The 18,171-nt window shown below is 41.7% G+C and overlaps 1 protein-coding gene across 2 annotated transcripts; it reads right to left on the bottom strand.

Moving 5' to 3' along the window:
- Window positions 1-448: 448 nt before the first annotated feature.
- On the bottom strand, window positions 449-15,226 carry SKP1 (S-phase kinase associated protein 1). 2 transcript variants are annotated; one of them, XM_035105454.2, is made up of 6 exons: window positions 15,103-15,226; window positions 11,988-12,084; window positions 5,923-5,996; window positions 4,963-5,106; window positions 1,232-1,372; window positions 449-725 (listed from the first exon to the last, which is right to left on the bottom strand). In XM_035105454.2, the coding sequence occupies exons 2-6, from the start codon at window positions 12,082-12,084 to the stop codon at window positions 690-692; spliced, it is 492 nt and encodes a 163-aa protein (XP_034961345.1). In that variant the 5' UTR covers window positions 15,103-15,226; the 3' UTR covers window positions 449-689. The 2 variants fall into 2 exon arrangements, with proteins under 2 accessions (XP_034961345.1, XP_034961346.1); XM_035105455.2 differs by lacking the exon at window positions 15,103-15,226 and adding an exon at window positions 14,832-15,007.
- Between the last annotated feature and the right edge of the window lie 2,945 nt (window positions 15,227-18,171).

The following is an 18,171-nucleotide window of genomic DNA, read 5'->3' as shown; positions in this document are numbered from 1 at the left end:
TTTTGATCACACAGTGGGATTTAATCTGCTAGTTCGGGGGACTAAGCAACTGACTGCGATTTCCAGAAAGAAGCATGATCTCTGTTATCTGGCCAAAAATTGGTTTAACTGTCTACCTCTAACTGCCTGAGTCAATTCTACATTACGCCACTAACAAAACCAACATGGTTTGTGGCAGTTGTCACCTGTCCTCAACAAAAAAAGGTGTAGAATTGAAGAAACAATTATAGCAACTGGTTTTTCAAGACTTCCCATTGTTCTAAGAAGCCATTAGGATGTGAATGAAAACAGGCTTCATTAATTCTGTTTCAGAAAACTTTTGCAATTGATTTTATTTACAGTGCCAGAGGTTGCTGAATTTCTGACATCCTATATATTTAAAATCATACAGTGACACATTTAAAAGCATGGAAAGGCTAGCTTGCGGTTCGAATTCCCATACGGAGTCCACACTTAGTATAGTTTTATTGGTATCAGAGGAAAAGTAAGGGGACATTGGATTACACTGGTAGAAACTCAGCCAAAAGGATTTAAATCTATATTCAAATATTACACATGCAAAGAGAACACCACCCTACAAGAACAACTTCATTTGCTGCTGCATTTGTCTAATATTAACAGTTATAAACAGAGCAGTGCAACTGGTATTTGGAACGATCCTTACAGTGTCAGTTGTCAGGCACAAGACTTCACTTTTCTTCACACCACTGGTTTTCTTTGCGTACCTAAAAATCAAGACAGCCTTTAATACATTCATAGTACTTAAGGATTCTGAAAGTGTGCAAAGCAAAGGAAATGGTACTCAATTAAATTAAATTAAATTGAAATGGTACTCATGCCTGAAACCAAGGAAATTTATTTCTTATTGAGGCTATTTCCATACAGGCTTATCAAGCATGTGGGCAGGAGGAGCACCATACAAAAGTGTGAAGGAAAATTTAGTCACATGCATGGCATGGCATGGCATGGCATGTCTCTCATATGGCACATCTTAGCTTCACATAACAAGCTTTGAGCAAGTACTTTATCTTTGTGAGGATCATTATGACAAAGATCCAGAATCCTAAGTGAGACTATAATAATTGGGATAGAATGTCACACAAAGACCAGCACCAGTGATTGGTTGCTCAAAAGATGAGATCATGTACCTTCAAAGGACTAAGAAAAAATGAGTAGTACAGATCCTGTTTTATGCAGAGCAGCTAAATTCAAGGTAGAAACTATGGCATACCTGGGCTTCTTCTTCTTCAGTGAAGTCATTCTTGATATTGAAGGTCTTGCGGATTTCTTCTGGTGTTTTCCCCTTAATCATATTTGCAACTGTCTTGCACGTCACATCAAGTAAGCCTTTGATGTCTAAGTAGTTTGCAGCCTTTAGGGAAAAAAGACCAATTTAAAGTCTTGTGCTCAATGCAATACCACCAAAATATACTATACTGTCAGAGGTTTTATTTATATAAAGCAGGGGTGGCCAACTCCCAAGAGACTGCGATCTACTCACAGAGTTAAAAACTGGCAGTGATCTACCCCCTTTTTGGGGGTTCAGGTCAAAGATGTTGAGCTTTTTTTAGGAAGGAGGAAGGTCCATTTTGGGGAGGTTCAGGTCAAAGTTGTTTTTTCAAGAGAAGGTAAAATGTTGAGCTTTTTTTTTAGGGGAGCCACAGTTGTTCAGCTTCTTTGAGCGGAGCCAATGATCTACCAGAGATCTACCACAGACATCCAGTGATCTACCGGTAGATCACGATCTACCTGTTGGACATGCCTGATAGATATAAAGTAACAGCCAATTATCAAGACATATCCTATTCCATTGTGATTTACTTATTTGCATGATATTATAGTTTTTTGGTTTTGATTTTAATCGAGATAACTTTATTGATACTTTTTTGTTTAGCATTTACAAGGACCATTAATTAGGCCAGGCTGGGGGACCCCTGCTGCTGAACTGTTATTAATTCAATCTCTATCTTGGCCTTCCACTCAATGAGCCTAGGGTGGCAAATAATAAAACAGCAAAATGATACAATTTTAAGAAATTAAAAGTATATCAAACATCTTAAGAACAGTTACATATCACAGCTATTAATTTCAAGGTTATCACAAATTGTCTTTCAGCTATCAAATGCCCAGGTGAACATAAATGTTTTTAAATTCCTCTTGAATATTAATAATGAGGAAGAAACAACTCACCAAGGAGGGCATTGGAGAACAGTTACCAAGAAGGCCGCCGCAAGTCAGTGCTCATCTAGCAGCATCAACACGTCGATCATAAGGCTCAAGATGGTTGATACTGGGGATGTGTATTTTTAGCTACTTGAGTCTCAATCAGATTAGGGCCTTCTAAATTACCGTCACCATGAATTGGGCTTGGAAGCTCACTGGCAGTCAGTGCATCATTTTCCCATCAAGATGTCCCAATCATAACTTCAAACACTCTAGTCTAGACTACTGACCACATTGGCCTGGAAATGTGGGAGGCATAGTCCAACAACATCTGAAGGGTCTCAAGTTCCCCGCCTCTGAATTAAGCAATCTCAGAACACTTGGTCATTCAGTTATGGAGCATGCATCTATAATACACTAATATGCCATAGTAGTCAGCTAGTTTTGCTTTGAAAGGGCCCTAGGGGCAAGAAAACCAAGAGTCGTACTCATACAAGTATTGTTTTCATAGATGCCACTTCATTTCATTTATGGCTTCAGCAGCAAAACTTGGCAGTGTCCTTTAGCTGCAGGCTTCTAGTTTACATGTATGCTTGAAGTAATGTTCACTTACTGAAGTGCGACTTTATTATGCATGCAGGGCCAACAGAAAGGTTTCCCCTGAAGATCAAACTCAGGCAGGCTCATATAGGGAGATATGGTACTTCAGGATAGCCTGGACACAAGCTTTATTGGGCTTTACAGGTCATAATGAGCACTTTGAAATGTGCCCAGAAACAAACCAGTAGCCAGTGGAGCTGTTGACATAAGGAATTTCTGTTCTTCCTGTAACCAGCTCTGGTCAGCATTCTGAACTGCAGAAGTTTCCAAAAATTCTGCAACAGCACACCCACAGAAAGCTTGATATAAATGGGATGTAACTAAGCTATGGATCACAGTGGCCAGATCAGATATTTACAGAATGCAAGCAACAAGCCAACAATCAAAATATTGGTCAGGAGTTACCCAGCACCACCATCTGGGCTTGGCCTCCAAGATAGACCACAGCCACCCTAAAACAGTTCCTCCAAGTCTCACACTAGTAGGATGCCATGGCCAATGGTATCAAAAGCCACCGAGAGGTCCAGCACACTCTCCCTGTCCAGCTTCCAGCATAGGTCATCCACCAAGGGACCCAAAGCCATTTCTTTCCCATAACCAGGCCTGAATCCAGATTAATAATAATATTATAATAATTTATTATTTATACCCCGCCCATCTGGCTGGGTTTCCCCAGCCACTCTGGGCGGCTTCCAACAGAAAAATGAAATAAAATAATCTATTAAACATTAAAAGCCTCCCTAAACAGGGCTGCCTTCAGATGTCTTCTAAAAATCTGGTACTGGACCTGTGTCTGGGCAGAACAATGGGGGTGGAGACGCTCCTTCAAGTATACTGGACCGAGGCCATTTACGGCTTTAAAGGTCAGCACCAACACTTTGAACTGTGCTCGGAAATGTACTGGGAGCCAATGTAGATCTTTCAAGACCGGTGTTATGTGGTCTCAGCGGCCGCTCCCAGTCACCAGACTAGCTGCCGCATTCTGGATTAGTTGTAGTTTCTGGGTCACCTTCAAAGGTAGCCCCACGTAGAGCGCATTGCAGTAGTCCAAGCGGGAGATAACTAGAGCATGCACCACTCTGGTGAGACAGTCTGCAGGCAGGTAGGGTCTCAGCCTGCGTTCCAGATGGAGCTGAGACAGCTGCCCTGGGCACAGAATTGACCTGTGCCTCCATGGACAGCTGTGAGTCCAGAATGACTCCCAGGCTGCGCACATGGTCCTTCAGGGGCACAGTTAGTCCTCCCCACCCGCTCGCCTCCTGTCGCCCACAAACAGTACTTCTGTCTTGTCAGGATTCAACCTCAATCTGTTAGCCACCATCCATCCTCCAACCGCCTCCAGGCACTCATACAGGACCTTCACCGCCTTCACTGGTTCTGATTTGAAAGAGAGGTAGAGCTGGGTATCATCCGCATACTGATGAACACCCAGCCCAAACCCCCTGATGATCTCCCCCAGCGGCTGCATGTAGATGTTAAAAAGCATGGGGGAGAGGACAGAGCCCTGAGGCACCCCACAAGTGAGAGCCCAGGGGTCCGAACACTCATCCCCCACCACCACTTTCTGAACACGGCCCAGGAGGAAGGAGCGGGACCACTGTATGACAGTGTCCCCAGCTCCCAACCCCTCTAGGCGGTCCAGAAGGATGTTATGGTCGATGGTGTCAAAAGCCGCTGAGAGAACCAGCAGAACTAGGAAACAACTCTCACCTTTGTCCCTAGCCCGCCGGAGATCATTAACCAGTGCGACCAAGGCAGTTTCAGTCCCATGATGAGGCCTGAATCCCGACTGGATTGAAATGGATCTAGACTATCCATCTCATCCAAGAACTCTTGAGGCTGAGAAACCACCAAATGCTCCAGCATCCTTGTCCAAGAATGGAATATTGGAGACCGGCTAATAATTATCCAGAATAGTGGGACTCCAGGAGGGCTTTTTCAGCAAAGATCTTACCACTAGGCAGGTTGAAACCTCACCTTGGTGAAGAGTTGTTCACCTTTCCCTTACCCACTCAGCAATTCCTCCCACCTGGCTACTCTTATAAGCCAGGAAGGACAAGCACCCAGGAAACACATGGTGGCTCTCACTTCTCCAAAACAAAACATATTAGAAATTTCTATAATACCTTGCAATATTCCACTGATCTACAAAGTTCATTACAACACCTGGCACCACCTGAATATACAAAACCAACCTACCAGGATAAGTTCAAAGAGAGTTCCTTGGTCTACTTTAAGAAATTCTTGGTCCCACACAGGGATGTCATCTGTTCGTTTCTCTTTGTTTTCATCATCCTCAGGGGGAGGTGGGTCATCTTTATGGTGGGTGCACCACTGGATTACCTTAAGGAATTAGAGTAAAGTAGCTTATGAAAGATCTTCATATTTGTTTATTTAGTCTAAAATAAACATTTGTTCTTAAAACTGCAAGCAAATTTGTTTTATCAGTGTTCAGAGATCTTTTTGCACAGCCACTACTTAATACAATAACACAGAACTGTCAGAGGTAGTTTGCCTCTGAATAAAATTTGCATGGAATCACAAATGAGCACTGTTGTGCTCGGGTCCTGTCTGTAGACCTCCCATGGGCACCTGGCTGGCTACTGTTGAGAACCAGATGTTGAGCTCTAATATTCAAAACTGCACAAGAAACTCTACCCAGAAGAAGCAGAGGCTTCCTGCTTTAGGCTTTGCCCTCCAAAATGTGGTATGTGGTAGAATCGAGTAAAAGACAAGTAACAGAGGGGGTGGGGTCAGCAAGAATGGCCCTGTTCTTCCTCCCTCCATGCAACTGGAATTGTATGAGGTTGCTCACACAGAACTTATAAATAATGCAAATATAGACTCTATTGTATATAGGGAAGATGGCAACAAGTAAGGCTGCTTAGAATGGCACAGAAATGTAAGATGAACAGTTAAGCCACATATAGCAACTAAAAGGTTTGTGTGTATGTTCCATAAAACTACTGCAATAAAAATGGATGCACTATCTGAATGTAGTATTGTATTATCCCAAATAAAAATATAACCTAATTTTCCCAGCACTGGATATACTTCTCACAATAGAAGAACCATTTTCAGAAAAGATGACTATACTGCATACAACAAGGTTGAGTCTGAAGCTCATGTTACCAAAACAAAAATCATGTTCAACATTACCTTTTTTAATATAGCTGCATTAACGTTTGGAAGAGGGACAGGATCATCATCCCCTTCATCATCCATTCCCAAATCTGAAAATAGAAAAGGGGAAAAACAAGTAATTTACATAGCCAGAACCCCTACATTTGTTAAAAGGCACCTTCTACTGCAATATTTGTTGTTGTTGTCGTTTAGTCGTTTAGTCGTGTCCGACTCTTCATGACCCCATGGACCATAGCACGTCCATGGGGTCATACTACTGCAATATAGGTACATTCAGATCCTGTTCTTGACTAAAATATACTCTTTTCCAACATGAAACTTATGCAAAATGCACAGGCTACACACTGCAAATTATTAATAAATTGATTCTATTTGTAGTCAAGACTGATTTTGTTAGAAGTAATGCTAGCCATATTGCCTAACTCCTGCTCAAGCGAGGACATATTCCTGAGCTGAAATATTAAAACAGATGGTCAGGCCATCTAATCTTTTCTTGAATATTTCCAATAAATTAATATTCACACTCTCTCCAGGCAACTGATAGAAGTGCTGTCTTACTTGACTAGTAATTTGAGAGGCCTGCAGCTGATATTTTGACTGGTAAATTCCCCATAGTCTGATCATATGCATATATGAATCAAGCATTCTTGTTCAATGTGCACAGAACTGGAGTCTTAAGTTGTTTGCCTTTGCCACTATCTTGTGTTTTGTCTGGTAGGGAAAGGAAGAAACTGGTCTTCTACTCCACTTCCTGACTCATTGAATTCACAGTCCTCAGCCAATAAGCCATTTTGTTTATTGCTGCTGCAGCAGCCACCTTGACAGAAATTGCTACCTTAGCAAGTAACAGTGTCCTTAGCAGTTGACGCTAAAAGACCAACTGGTGAACATGAACTTCTGCTTCTTCGACTCCCAGGCAGAAAGAGAGTCAATGTGTGTGTATAATACCAATGAATGCATCAACCTTTACCCACCACACAGAAGTAAATCCACATGGAAGAACTCCATGGAACTTACTTGCAAGAATGTACATAATCAGACTGTAAAAAAAAAAGTATGTTCCTCTGTCCTGATCTGCCTCTCCTTCCCCAGCTACTAGCACACATGGACTGTGTGAAGATTCACCATCACCACAAGGATAACATATTGCATAAACTGTGAGGAGCCCCAAGGATTTGCTCTAGTTTCTGATTTACAACCTAAGTCCCTGATCCTAAGCACTCCAACCACAAAAACTGATTTTCCCTAGGCAAATCAGCACACGTGCAAATAGCCCTTTAAGCCCCTCCTCAATGTTCACTCCCCTTTCATAGCATAAAATGAGCTGTGCACAAAAGAACCTCAGCCTTCTGTTGCTCTTTCCATTTGTGCTTAGTAGCTAATACAGAAGTACTTATTAAAGCTCTTATCTACACCAATGAACCCTATACTGCACTTCATTCAGAGTATGACCTCCCCCCCCCCCTGTTAACAGTTTCAACTTCAGGAAATATGGCATGCCCTTCGGTAAAATCAGAGCTGCTGTTTAGCTTGTGAAGTACTTTTATCAATGCATAATTGCCATATTAGAACTTAACAGAGAACAGACTGCTATGAAGTAAATAAAATCATTTTTAAAAGCTTGCCAAGCTGCTTGTAATTATCTAAACCAGGCAACCCAAACTTCGGCCCTCCAGATGTTTTGGACTACAATTCCCATCTTCCCCGACCACTGGTCTTGTTAGCGATCATGGGAGTTGTAGGCCAAAACATCTGGAGGGCTGCAGTTTGGGGATGCCTGATCTAAACACATCTCAGAACTCACATCAACATGGATACACATGCAGCATCTTTAAGTTTTATTAAGTTAAACCATAGTCCTGGTTACAGGTAGGTAGCCGTGTTGGTCTGGGCCGAAGTAAAATAAAAAAATTCCTTCAGTAGCACCTTAAAGACCGACTAAGTTTTTATTTTGGTACAGTATAAGCTTTCGTGTGCATGCACACTTCTTCAGATACGCTGAAATAGGAGTCCCCAGGCGCTTATGTAGAGAAGGGGTGGGGAGGGGGTGGGGAGGGGAGGGGGTATCACTCAGAAGGGTGGTGGAAGTGGGTGATTGACTGACTGATAGCTGTTGATGACCGAAAATGACTGCAAATGGTTTTGCATGAAAAAGCAAGGGTTGAGACAATGAGATGGCTGAAGATCGCTTTATCATGTATAATGAGATAACTTTGCTGCCACATACACCCGGACAACACCATTACTGGCCCCAACAACATCCAACATACCATCTCAGGACTATTTAATTGCTCATCTTCTAACATTGTGTATGCCATCAAATGCCAACAGTGCCCTTCAGCTCTCTATATTGGACAAACAGGCCAAACCCTACGCCAAAGGATAAATGGACATAAATCTGACATCAGGAACCAGAAGACAGAAAAACCAGTAGGAGAACACTTCAATCTCCCAGGACATTCTATACAAGATCTCAAAGTAGCTGTCTTACTACAAAAGAATTTCAGAAATAGACTGGAAAGAGAAGTTGCTGAATTACAACTTATCACCAAGCTCAAAACCATGGAGGGACCTGGTTTGAACAGAGACACTGGATTCTTATCTCATTATACTGTACATGATAAAGTGATCTTCAGCCATCTCATTGTCTCAACCCTTGCTTTTTCATGCAAAACCATTTGCAGTCGTTTTCGGTCATCAACAGCTATCAGTCAGTCAATCACCCACTTCCACCACCCTTCTGAGTGATAACCCCTCCCCTCCCCACCCCTTCTCTACATAAGCGCCTGGGGACTCCTATTTCAGCGTATCTGAAGAAGTGTGCATGCACACGAAAGCTTATACCAAAATAAAAACTTAGTTGGTCTTTAAGGTGCTACTGAAGGAATTTTTTTATTAAGTTAAACCAAACATTTTTAAGCACAATGTCCCAAACATGATTAATGCAATCTAAAATCTAGCAGGTCATAAGCATTTGGTTAGATTAAGAGCTTAAGAAGTAATAGATCAATGTGAACCACTGATTATTAAAAGACAGACATTAAGCTGTGCCATTACTTGATGGATTTATTTGTTTTACAGCAACTGTGTACTGCCCTAAAATAGCAGCAAAAAGAACAAGGCATTAATAGGGGTTCGGGGGCTTTCAAGAATACTGGCATTTCCTATGTTTTTAGTTTTTAGTTACCCTATTACCAAGATTATCTGGGCAACACCAGCTCTTTCCCCCTTAAGAGTCACACAAAAAAAAACACCAGCTAAGTGGAATGCATCTCTTGAAGACTATGTTGAAATAGCAAGACGCTCATAAGGTCTTACCAGCATCTTCTGATATGTACCTTTGTATGGGCTAACATACCTAGCAGCAATGGGGAAATATAAAAATACAAATTCTATATGAAAAATACCACAAACTCAGAAATAGAAACAGAGCTACAAGAAAATATTGGGAAACAGTCCATAAGACTGTTGAATCCCTGTTTCTAAGGATTATAAACAGCTAGCTTTACATAAAGGCCATATGGTTAAGTTTCATGGCTCCCTTTTAATTTGCTGGCAGTCAGAATTAAGCTTTCATCCTGCAAAATTTAATTGCTTCCAGCTCACAATTCCAGCTATCCACTCAAATATATACTATCACTTTACAAAGGCTCAACCACAACTGGAACAGGCATGGTGAACATCCACTATGTCCTAAACAAAAGCTTTGTTATTAAGTGTTGAAAAATCTGCCATGCTGAGCTTTGAAATACCTCCAGGATACACTCCTGAGTACATATACAGTTCCAGTCCCAGCTAAAAACATGATCCTCCTCAAGCTCTATCAGATATGTGGCATCCAGTTTTAATGTCTCGTATTCCTATGACTGTTTTTCCATTCCTTTGAAGATCCGCTCCCTAGTTCAATCAATCTAATTTGACATAGAAGATTGCCTCTGAATGATTAGTAAGGTTTAATTTCATATTCTACTGCACATGGGAAGCCCTTTAAGAATTTAGCTGAAACATACATCACCCATCTTCATAACAGCTTTTGAACCAATGCATAAACAGAAGTCTGCATTCAAAAACTGATTAGAAGTTGAAGAATCCAACCAAATGGCCACATTTGCTTCCACTACCCTGAAGGTGGGAAGTAAGTGACTAGCCATGCCATGGTAGCCATGACTAATGTGGTAGTCCCTGCAAACAGCTGTTTTACTTCAAAATCGTACAAGAAACTGCTCAGACTTTAAAGCCATTACACTAGCGGCCCTCATCACATCCTGTAGTCCTGTTAATTATGTTATGTGAATTAGTACTTCTGCCAGTCCTGAAGCTACTGCCAATCAATTTTGGGATGACCCTCCCCAAACGATCCACAACTGAGAAGACAATTGCCCCCTTTCTCTCAAATTATTCTTAATTTTACAAACTTCTATCGCACCCACTCGAAGCCAAAGACAAAATGAATATGTTTATAGAGTTTTTCAGTGTAATTTTAAAACTACCAAGAATTCAGGGGTGTGGGTGGCACTGTGGTCTAAACCACTGAGCCTCTTGGGCAAGAGTTAGGCACCTTGCAGCTGCCAAGGAAGTTTCTCACCTCCCTTTCCTGCTCTGGAACAAGGGTGCATGGCAAAGGCTTCCCGATTAGTCTCTGTATGACCAAAGCAGTTTGGTTACCTCAGCTACACAGCTTGCAGGCCCAGCCCTTCCCCCAGCCATGGAGCTAGGTGGCATGTAATTGCTCAGAGGATCCCCAACCATCTCTGCAGCTCCAAGGTTTGGGAGGAAGGCTGAGGCACCAGGAAATAAATAGTAGTTAAGAATATACCCCGTTTCTAAAGTTCAGTTTTCTGCTCCCTTATGACTGCTGGTGAAGGAAACCTTTAGCAATATCAAATGAAAAGAAGTAATTGGAAAAACTGGAACAGTTAACTACAAATTTACTAGGGAGCTAAATGCTTACACCAAAAACAAAAAGGAGGCTTTGGAACCTATTTTATCATGGACTAGAGTCCACATCATCCAATCAGTGATGGTTGGCAGGTATGTGTGTAGGTTCTGGGTTATGAACACACACAAAATGGTTCACTGGACAAAAAAAATATGCCACGAATATAAAGTAGTTCCAGTCTGACATTTCTACAGTGGTTAAATATGTCCTGTAAAGGTAGTGAAGTCATGGCCTATAAGCCACATCTGGCTTATAAAAACAGTAATTTTATTATTTATATGCTACCCATCTGACTGGGTTGCCCCAGCCATTCTGGGCAGTTCCCCACCAAATATTAAAAACACAATCAAACATTAAAAACCTCCCTTCTGGCCTACCAGCTCTCCCCCCAGTGCCTCTTCCTCTTGCATTAACTTATTTGCAAGCAGCCCCTTCTTCCTCTGGAGCAGCACCACTGCTAGAAAGTCTTAGCATGCAGGGTACAAGCCTTCCTACACACTAAGACCATCTAGCAATGCTGAGAGAGATGAGCCAATTTTTGGAGGCTATCATCCCCAGCATTGGGTTAGGTGGAGAAGTTCCTCTCTTCCTAGTCCAGCACTGCAATGGGGAGGAGAGGAAATGCAGTCTCTTGCTCTTCAGTGACCCACCATGGAAATCAAGAGGACTTTCCTATCATCTGTATAGTAGCAGGGAAATGAGGAAACTGTCTATGCTCATCAGAAAGACAAAGGGAGTGAGAGTGAAGGGTGTGAGAGAGAAGGGAGCTGTGCACCTGCATATGTGGCAAGTGATTGTGCTCTGTGTGGGGGCAGTTATATGCAGTGAAAGTGTGTGCATAGGGAGGTGCTGTATCTATTCACATTGGTCACACCCACCTCCAGCATGAGACCCCCTGAGGGACTTTCTATGTAGCACTTGTGGGAAAGGGGGGAAAAGAGTTAGTTGCACTCATGTGCACAATGCACTGTGGCTGAAATATTGTATGGCCTAAATAGATTTACCTTTATGTATCTCAAGATTTCCAGGAAAGATTCCCATAGTTACTTCATGTTAAGCTAAGAATTAATCTATTCCTGGTATGCAGCAACAGTCTTCAGACCCACTCATTCCAAGTTATATATCTTCATGCTTCCCTTACCTTCCAACATTGTCTTGATGGTTACAGACTGCTTTGCAATTTCAACGTCGACCTCAAATATTTCTCCATCAGAACTTTGCAGTTTAATTGAAGGCATCTATGGTGAGAAAATATAGTTAATGTTAGCTACATTTTAAATAATAAAAAGCTACAAAATTATTTTTATGTTGCAAAGGGCAGATCTTTGAATGAAGTGGTATACAAATTTTAAAATAAAATAATTTGTTTATAGCAGTTTTGTTAAACAGTGCATCTTCTACTGAAAAATAAGATTACACAGAAAGGGAAATAAATTTTGTCTCTGTATTGCAGAAGGGAGCTGACCAGAAATAATGGATTGCTAAGATCACCACACACATTAACGGGTAGAAAGAAATTTGAACTGGTTGCAGCTCACCTTTTGTCCTTGCAGTAGCTCAACATTTGGTTTTTTAAAAAATGTCTTCTCAGTTGCCAGAATATGCAATACTAAGTAAGTGATTTACTCAAATACTCAAAGTATTGTTTAATCGAGATCTCAATTTACATTTGGACAGAAAGTGCAGTATGAAATTGCTTTTACTGAACCTGACCTATTTGTGCACCACTTTTATTTTTTAAAATACTGTACATGCTCAGTCAGAAATTTGGAGAACTGCTTGCATACCTCACCAAAACTTGAATCTCAGCCAGTGTCCTGACTTCTGTTATCTCTAGACTATGTTCTAGGCAAGTTTCCAACATATGATGCTGCACTTTCAAAAAACTCCTTAATGCATTTTTGCTTTTAGCACCCAGTAGAAAGAGAAAGGTTTCATTTTTATAACAAAGTGAAAACAACTGCAAAGGTGCTAGATAGCAAGTAACAGCGTTCAAAAAATTCAGCATGTTTTAACCCTTCTGACTTTCAAACTGACTTCTGAAAAAAATCCAATTGCAAGAATCACAGGCTATTATTTTTACTATGTAACATCAGAAATATCATTGACAGAAGTTTGTTGACAAATTACTGGAAATAAGCTCTATCCCCAAAGCACTGCAGAAAAGTACAGTAAGTTGTGCGCTTACCAGCTAGGTAAGCACATTTTTAAAGAACCTCACCACCCTTTAGTAACCAATTCTTATAAAATCTCTCACAGAAAGCTGACTCATAGATATTAAATCCAGTTTTAGAATTGGACTCTAGGGAAAGAACTGCAGACAAGATTTCCTTCTCATACAACTGCGTTGGTGCACAATGTGTTTTTTCCTTGAGGGAGGCTAATAGTCCACAGATCCAAGATCTGCTCCATACAGCAATAACCTCCCATTCTATAGGTTTACTGTACCTTCTCAGTACTGCTGATTTTGGCAGCAATCAACTTAGCCACTGTATAACATTGAGTACATGCCAAGTGCATCACAAACTGAAATCTTTTCCAGCTGCTTATCTTCCATAGTTTATTACCAGAATATTAAGATACCTTCATCAGATTTTGAGTTCCAAAATATGAACATTAGGGTCTTGTGCTTCTTTTAAAAGTAAATGTGTCACATACAAACACACTATGCAAATTAATGACAGCAAAACAAGACGTATGTCTAAAGAAAATATATATTTAAAAGATAACCCTTCAGAAAACATTTTAAGACCATGCATATATACACAGTGAACCATATTACAGGAAGTTGCATCATCAATTTGGTTTGACTACTACTACCAAGTCTATTTTCTAATGTGCCCTTTTAGCTGCTCTAGTTTGTCAGAAACATTTTTATAAAGAATGACAGTATTTTGTATGGCTCTTGACTGGCAACTGACTACTGTATACTGCACAGTAAAAAAAATGTACGGAGAGCAGAGAATTGTTGGGGCAAACAAGCATTTTGTCATTAAGTGTTTGGTTTTATGCCAGAAGACATTATATATAATTATTTTTGAATAGTTGTTTTCCTTTATTTCTACCAAAATGCAAGATTACCAAAGACACTGCATATTATTCTCTCCACTCTCAACTTTGTTATTCTTCCCAGTTCTCCATTTCAGCTATTTAACTATAATTCTAGTTACAATAGAGAAACCATGCAAAAACTGGTTTGTGTGGCTTTGTGTATACAACGGGCTGGAAAACAACTAATTTATATGGATATTTTAGTATGCGTCTGCTACAAAGTACGGTCAGAAGAAGTGGAGAGCAATGCCTCAGAGCTCAGACTATCACACTAAGTGCTCTCTCTGGCCTTTTCCACAGGCTAACTTTGTCAAACAAAAATTCTACAAGCTTCTCTTTACAGACTAGCAGTTTGGCCCTGCATTTAACAGAATATTCAATGCAATGGGGGGGGGGTGGAGAGCTTTATATCTAAACGGTTCTAAACAGTGATTAATCCTAGCTAGCAGATCAGTCTACCGAAACACAATTTATGTTACTGATCATTTTTAAACTCCCAATCTCAAGGCTTTTTATTTTAAAACAGAGTATGAGAGAATATTGTTTATAACGCCGTTTCGCGTTGGTAAGGTAACCAAGCAAAACGGTGAAGCGAGTTCTACATATACAACAACAGGCACAATAAAAAAAATCCCATTTCCACCCTTCTCTCGAATACTCACATACAGCGGAGGGGAATCTGCCCCTTACAAGTCTACATTGGGGGGAGGGGGGGAGAGATTATTTCATACCCCAACATGAACTATTCCGGAAATACAACACACTTATTAACTTATTTTGTTAATGCTTTATTGTTCAAGAACATTAAAATGGGGGGAGGAGAGAAGAGGCGAAAAAAAGAGGTAAAAAGAGCCTGTTTTATTGGCTTCCGAGATGTGGGACGCATAAATAAGTGTCGTGGGAGGTGCTTGTCCCCAGGCAATTTACGGATTACCTTTTCTTCCTCCACAGCACTCTCCAATCCCGCTGCTGGAGGAGCAGGTGGCGGAGACACCCCTTAGCGAGGAGGAGAAGGAAGAGATCGCTCCCTTAGCAACCACCTGCAAATAAAGTCCCTCAGCCCTTCCCTCCGCTGCGGCCTTCCAATCCTGCCTAACTTCTCTCCCTCTCTTTTTTTTCCTTCCGCAGCTTCCTGCCTCAACTCCCCAGCGCTCCCAAACTAAGGAGCGAGGCCTAGACGCAGGCCAGGCCTAACCCTTACTCACCGTGAGGCAGCAACAGCAGCGGCTCTCGGCCCCTCCCTCTGCAACGCCACCCGATTGAAACCAGCGAGACTACTAAAGGCGGCTCGCGGCCGTCGCGTCTTATAAGGATAAGGCGGGGCGGGGCCGACTCGACGCGAGGGCCCCTCGAAGCTGCCTCCGCCCCCACCCTCGCAGAGTACGGGCTGTGTATTGCAGCGCCTGAACTAAAGGAGACCGGCAAACAGAAAGGGAGATCTCTCTCTCTCTCTCTCTCTCTATATATATATATATATATTACGTCGCCCTTCCCCCTCAAGGCCTGCCTGTCTCCTCTTCCAACTGGGAGAGCGAGAGAGGCAGAGAGAGAAGAGCACAAACTACCACTCCTATGTAAGAGGGGAAGGAGATGGTTACACGTTTACTGCCTCTGGGGGTCCTTCAGGCAAAAGCTAAGGCTGCCTTCGTAGGGAACAATCTCATGGCAACGGCCGCCTCACAATGGCGGCGGCGGCGCGCGTAGTCAGCGGAAGGACGGCTAGGACGTACATCGAGCTATTGCTGCGTCTTGCGCGCGCTTCCCGCTTTCCCGTCGGCTGGTGCATTTTGAGGTGCATGAGCTCCGCCAACTCCCCTCCTCGAGCGTTTTCCATTTCATCATTCTTATTCCCCTGCATTGCGTTCTCCGAACCGTCGGACATCTTGCCCTGGATGCTCCGGCAGCAAAACTCCTCGACCCAACCTTGGGTGTTTGTTTTTAAGTTCAGACGCTATGCCGTAGCCACACGCTCGCGTACATTGTCCCGAGAACTCGTAAGAAAGAAGTAGAAAAACGCCTCGAGCATACAAAGTGCTCGTTCAGCAAGTATGAGTCGAACCTGCGGCCCGGCCGGCCAGCTGTCTTTTGAACTCAAACCCTCGTCAGTCCTAGCCGGCATGGCCAATAGTTAGGGTCGGGTTGATGGGGAGTTTTAACCCAGCAACAATGTCTCCAAAAGATATACTTCTGAGTAGACAGGGTTGTACTGAAAATCTGCAATCCCAATAAAGAACACTCAACAGGGCTTCTAAGTAAAGAAGTCTATTACCCGGCTCGCAGCGCTGTGTTTTACTTAAAAGCCAAGTCTCCCTAAATTTAGGTGCATAGTATACAACGAAGGCACATTTGTGCGTAAGAGTGATCCCATTTCCTTTTGGGCCAGCAGTGTGGACAGTAATAAAAGTTACAAAACTACTCCACTGGTTGGGATAAAATGCATTTACCATCAGTCCTGGATCTCAAAATGTAATAGCTCTAGAATCCCAAAACAGCAGCAGCAGCACGAGGCCAAGCTCTGTGTTAACCATATACTTTTAAAATGTGTGAATAAGTTAACTGCTCACTTTTGTTTGAAAGAAAAAGCATAACAGCTATCATGGCTTGTCATTATGGTCTGGATCAGGCTATGTTCTGCCTCCACAGTTAAAGTCTGTATGCTTCTGGATACCAGCTGCTGGAAACCACTGTAAGGTTTCTTGCTCAGGTCCGGTTTGCTGGCATTCTATAGGTATCGCCACCACTGTGCAGACAGGATGCTGGACTATATCAGACACTGGCCTGATCCAGCAGGCTGTACTAATGTTCTTAACATTCCCCAGTTTGGACTCCTGCCAGTTTATTGCCAAAATTCCTTCTACTGCTATTTGGTCCCTAAATGCTGTTTACAATATAGTACAGCATCTATGGAGCAAATAGTTGCCAGGGAAGGGCCAGTTTCCAGCAGGAAACATACAGCTGTGCAATCCAAAGTAAAATCACATAAGAGAGAACAAGCTCTATTAATTTGACTTCCAGGAAAAAACATGCCACTCCCTTCTGTCAATATTACGTCCTGAACAAGCAGTATTGCCTCCTGAAGCTTGTCTTCGGAGTATTTTAAAATAGGGTTTTCTACAAGGACATTTTAACTCTGCTAAGGGTGAATTAAAAACACAGATCTATGTATGGACATTTAAAATTAATAAGCCTCTGCCCCAACCTTACCCCAAGTCTCATTTTCAAGGCATACAAGTGGAAAATGCAACAAAACACTTCAATGTGGTATGCTCCTGTTCAGGCTTCTAGCCAGCCAGCTATGGCCTCTTCCAAGGGATTCCATTCTATTCCCCACTACCATCAGTCAGCATTCCATGGCCACAGGGCAAATGGTCTTCAGTGTGCTGTTCCAGGATTTGGGGGGTGGGGTTTGCACTTCTGAAAACCTTGGTGTTCCCTCAAGGCTGCCAATTCCTCTCTTGCATTATATCATTTTGTCTATATAAGGATCCACAAGATAATGAATTTGCTGTTCGTATACAGGATACTCATGGAGTTTATACACACATAACCGAGTACTGTATCACATAGACAGTTTTGCTTGTTTCTAACTTGTTTTTGTGACCAGCAGTACATTCCATACACACAGTCCTCCTTAAAACATGTCTATTGTATGTACACACACAAAAAGATGATTGTAATAAACTATACCTGAAAACTTGTCAAGTCCCTTTTGTGTTCAAACCATATAGCAGCTTTAGCTGAAGCAAGCAATTAACAATAGTAAGGGCTGTTTTTCAAGGAAATTCCACTGCTTGGAATTAAGAAAATGGAGCAATCTGCTTTTGGTTAACTCAGCTCAGTGCTTTACAGCAAAATTATCAAATTGGTTACCTTTTTATATATACAAGATATTTTCTTGTGTGCTGAAGTTACAATTCATACTCTTTTATAGCAATCCAAGTATGCTGAGATTTATTATTATAAACCAAGTATGTTGCTATTAAATACCAAGCCAAATGTTTTTATAATAAACCTGCAGGACTGATATTTTGCAACTGTTTTTGTGGACTTCTGTTCCTTAACCATGCAGTTACAGTAGTTTTGTTTTTTGCTGTTGCTTGATATAATCGTGAGAATCTGAGCTGCATTTCTAATACTGGGGTATTGCATTTGTTAGTATATTATCTATTTTTGTGATTTAAAAAATGTGTGTGTGTTTTTACCGGTATATTGTAACCTGCACTGTGATCCTCAGAATAAGGTATAGAAACTTAATAAATAACAACAACCACAAC

Source organism: Zootoca vivipara, chromosome 2 (assembly GCF_963506605.1).
Source record: "Zootoca vivipara chromosome 2, rZooViv1.1, whole genome shotgun sequence".
Lineage (NCBI taxonomy): Eukaryota > Metazoa > Chordata > Lepidosauria > Squamata > Lacertidae > Zootoca > Zootoca vivipara.
This window is presented reverse-complemented; position numbering and strand designations above follow the sequence as displayed.

Coding starts and splice junctions, on each gene's coding strand:
- SKP1 (XM_035105454.2), bottom strand. CDS start 12,084: ATGCCTTCAATTAAACTGCAAAGTTCTGATGGAGAAATATTTGAGGTC. Junction 5,997..11,987: donor CATCAAGACAATGTTGGAAG/GTAAGGGAAGCA, acceptor TTCTATTTTCAG/ATTTGGGAATGGATGATGAA. Junction 726..1,231: donor CTGAAGAAGAAGAAGCCCAG/GTATGCCATAGT, acceptor CTTGATTTTTAG/GTACGCAAAGAAAACCAGTG.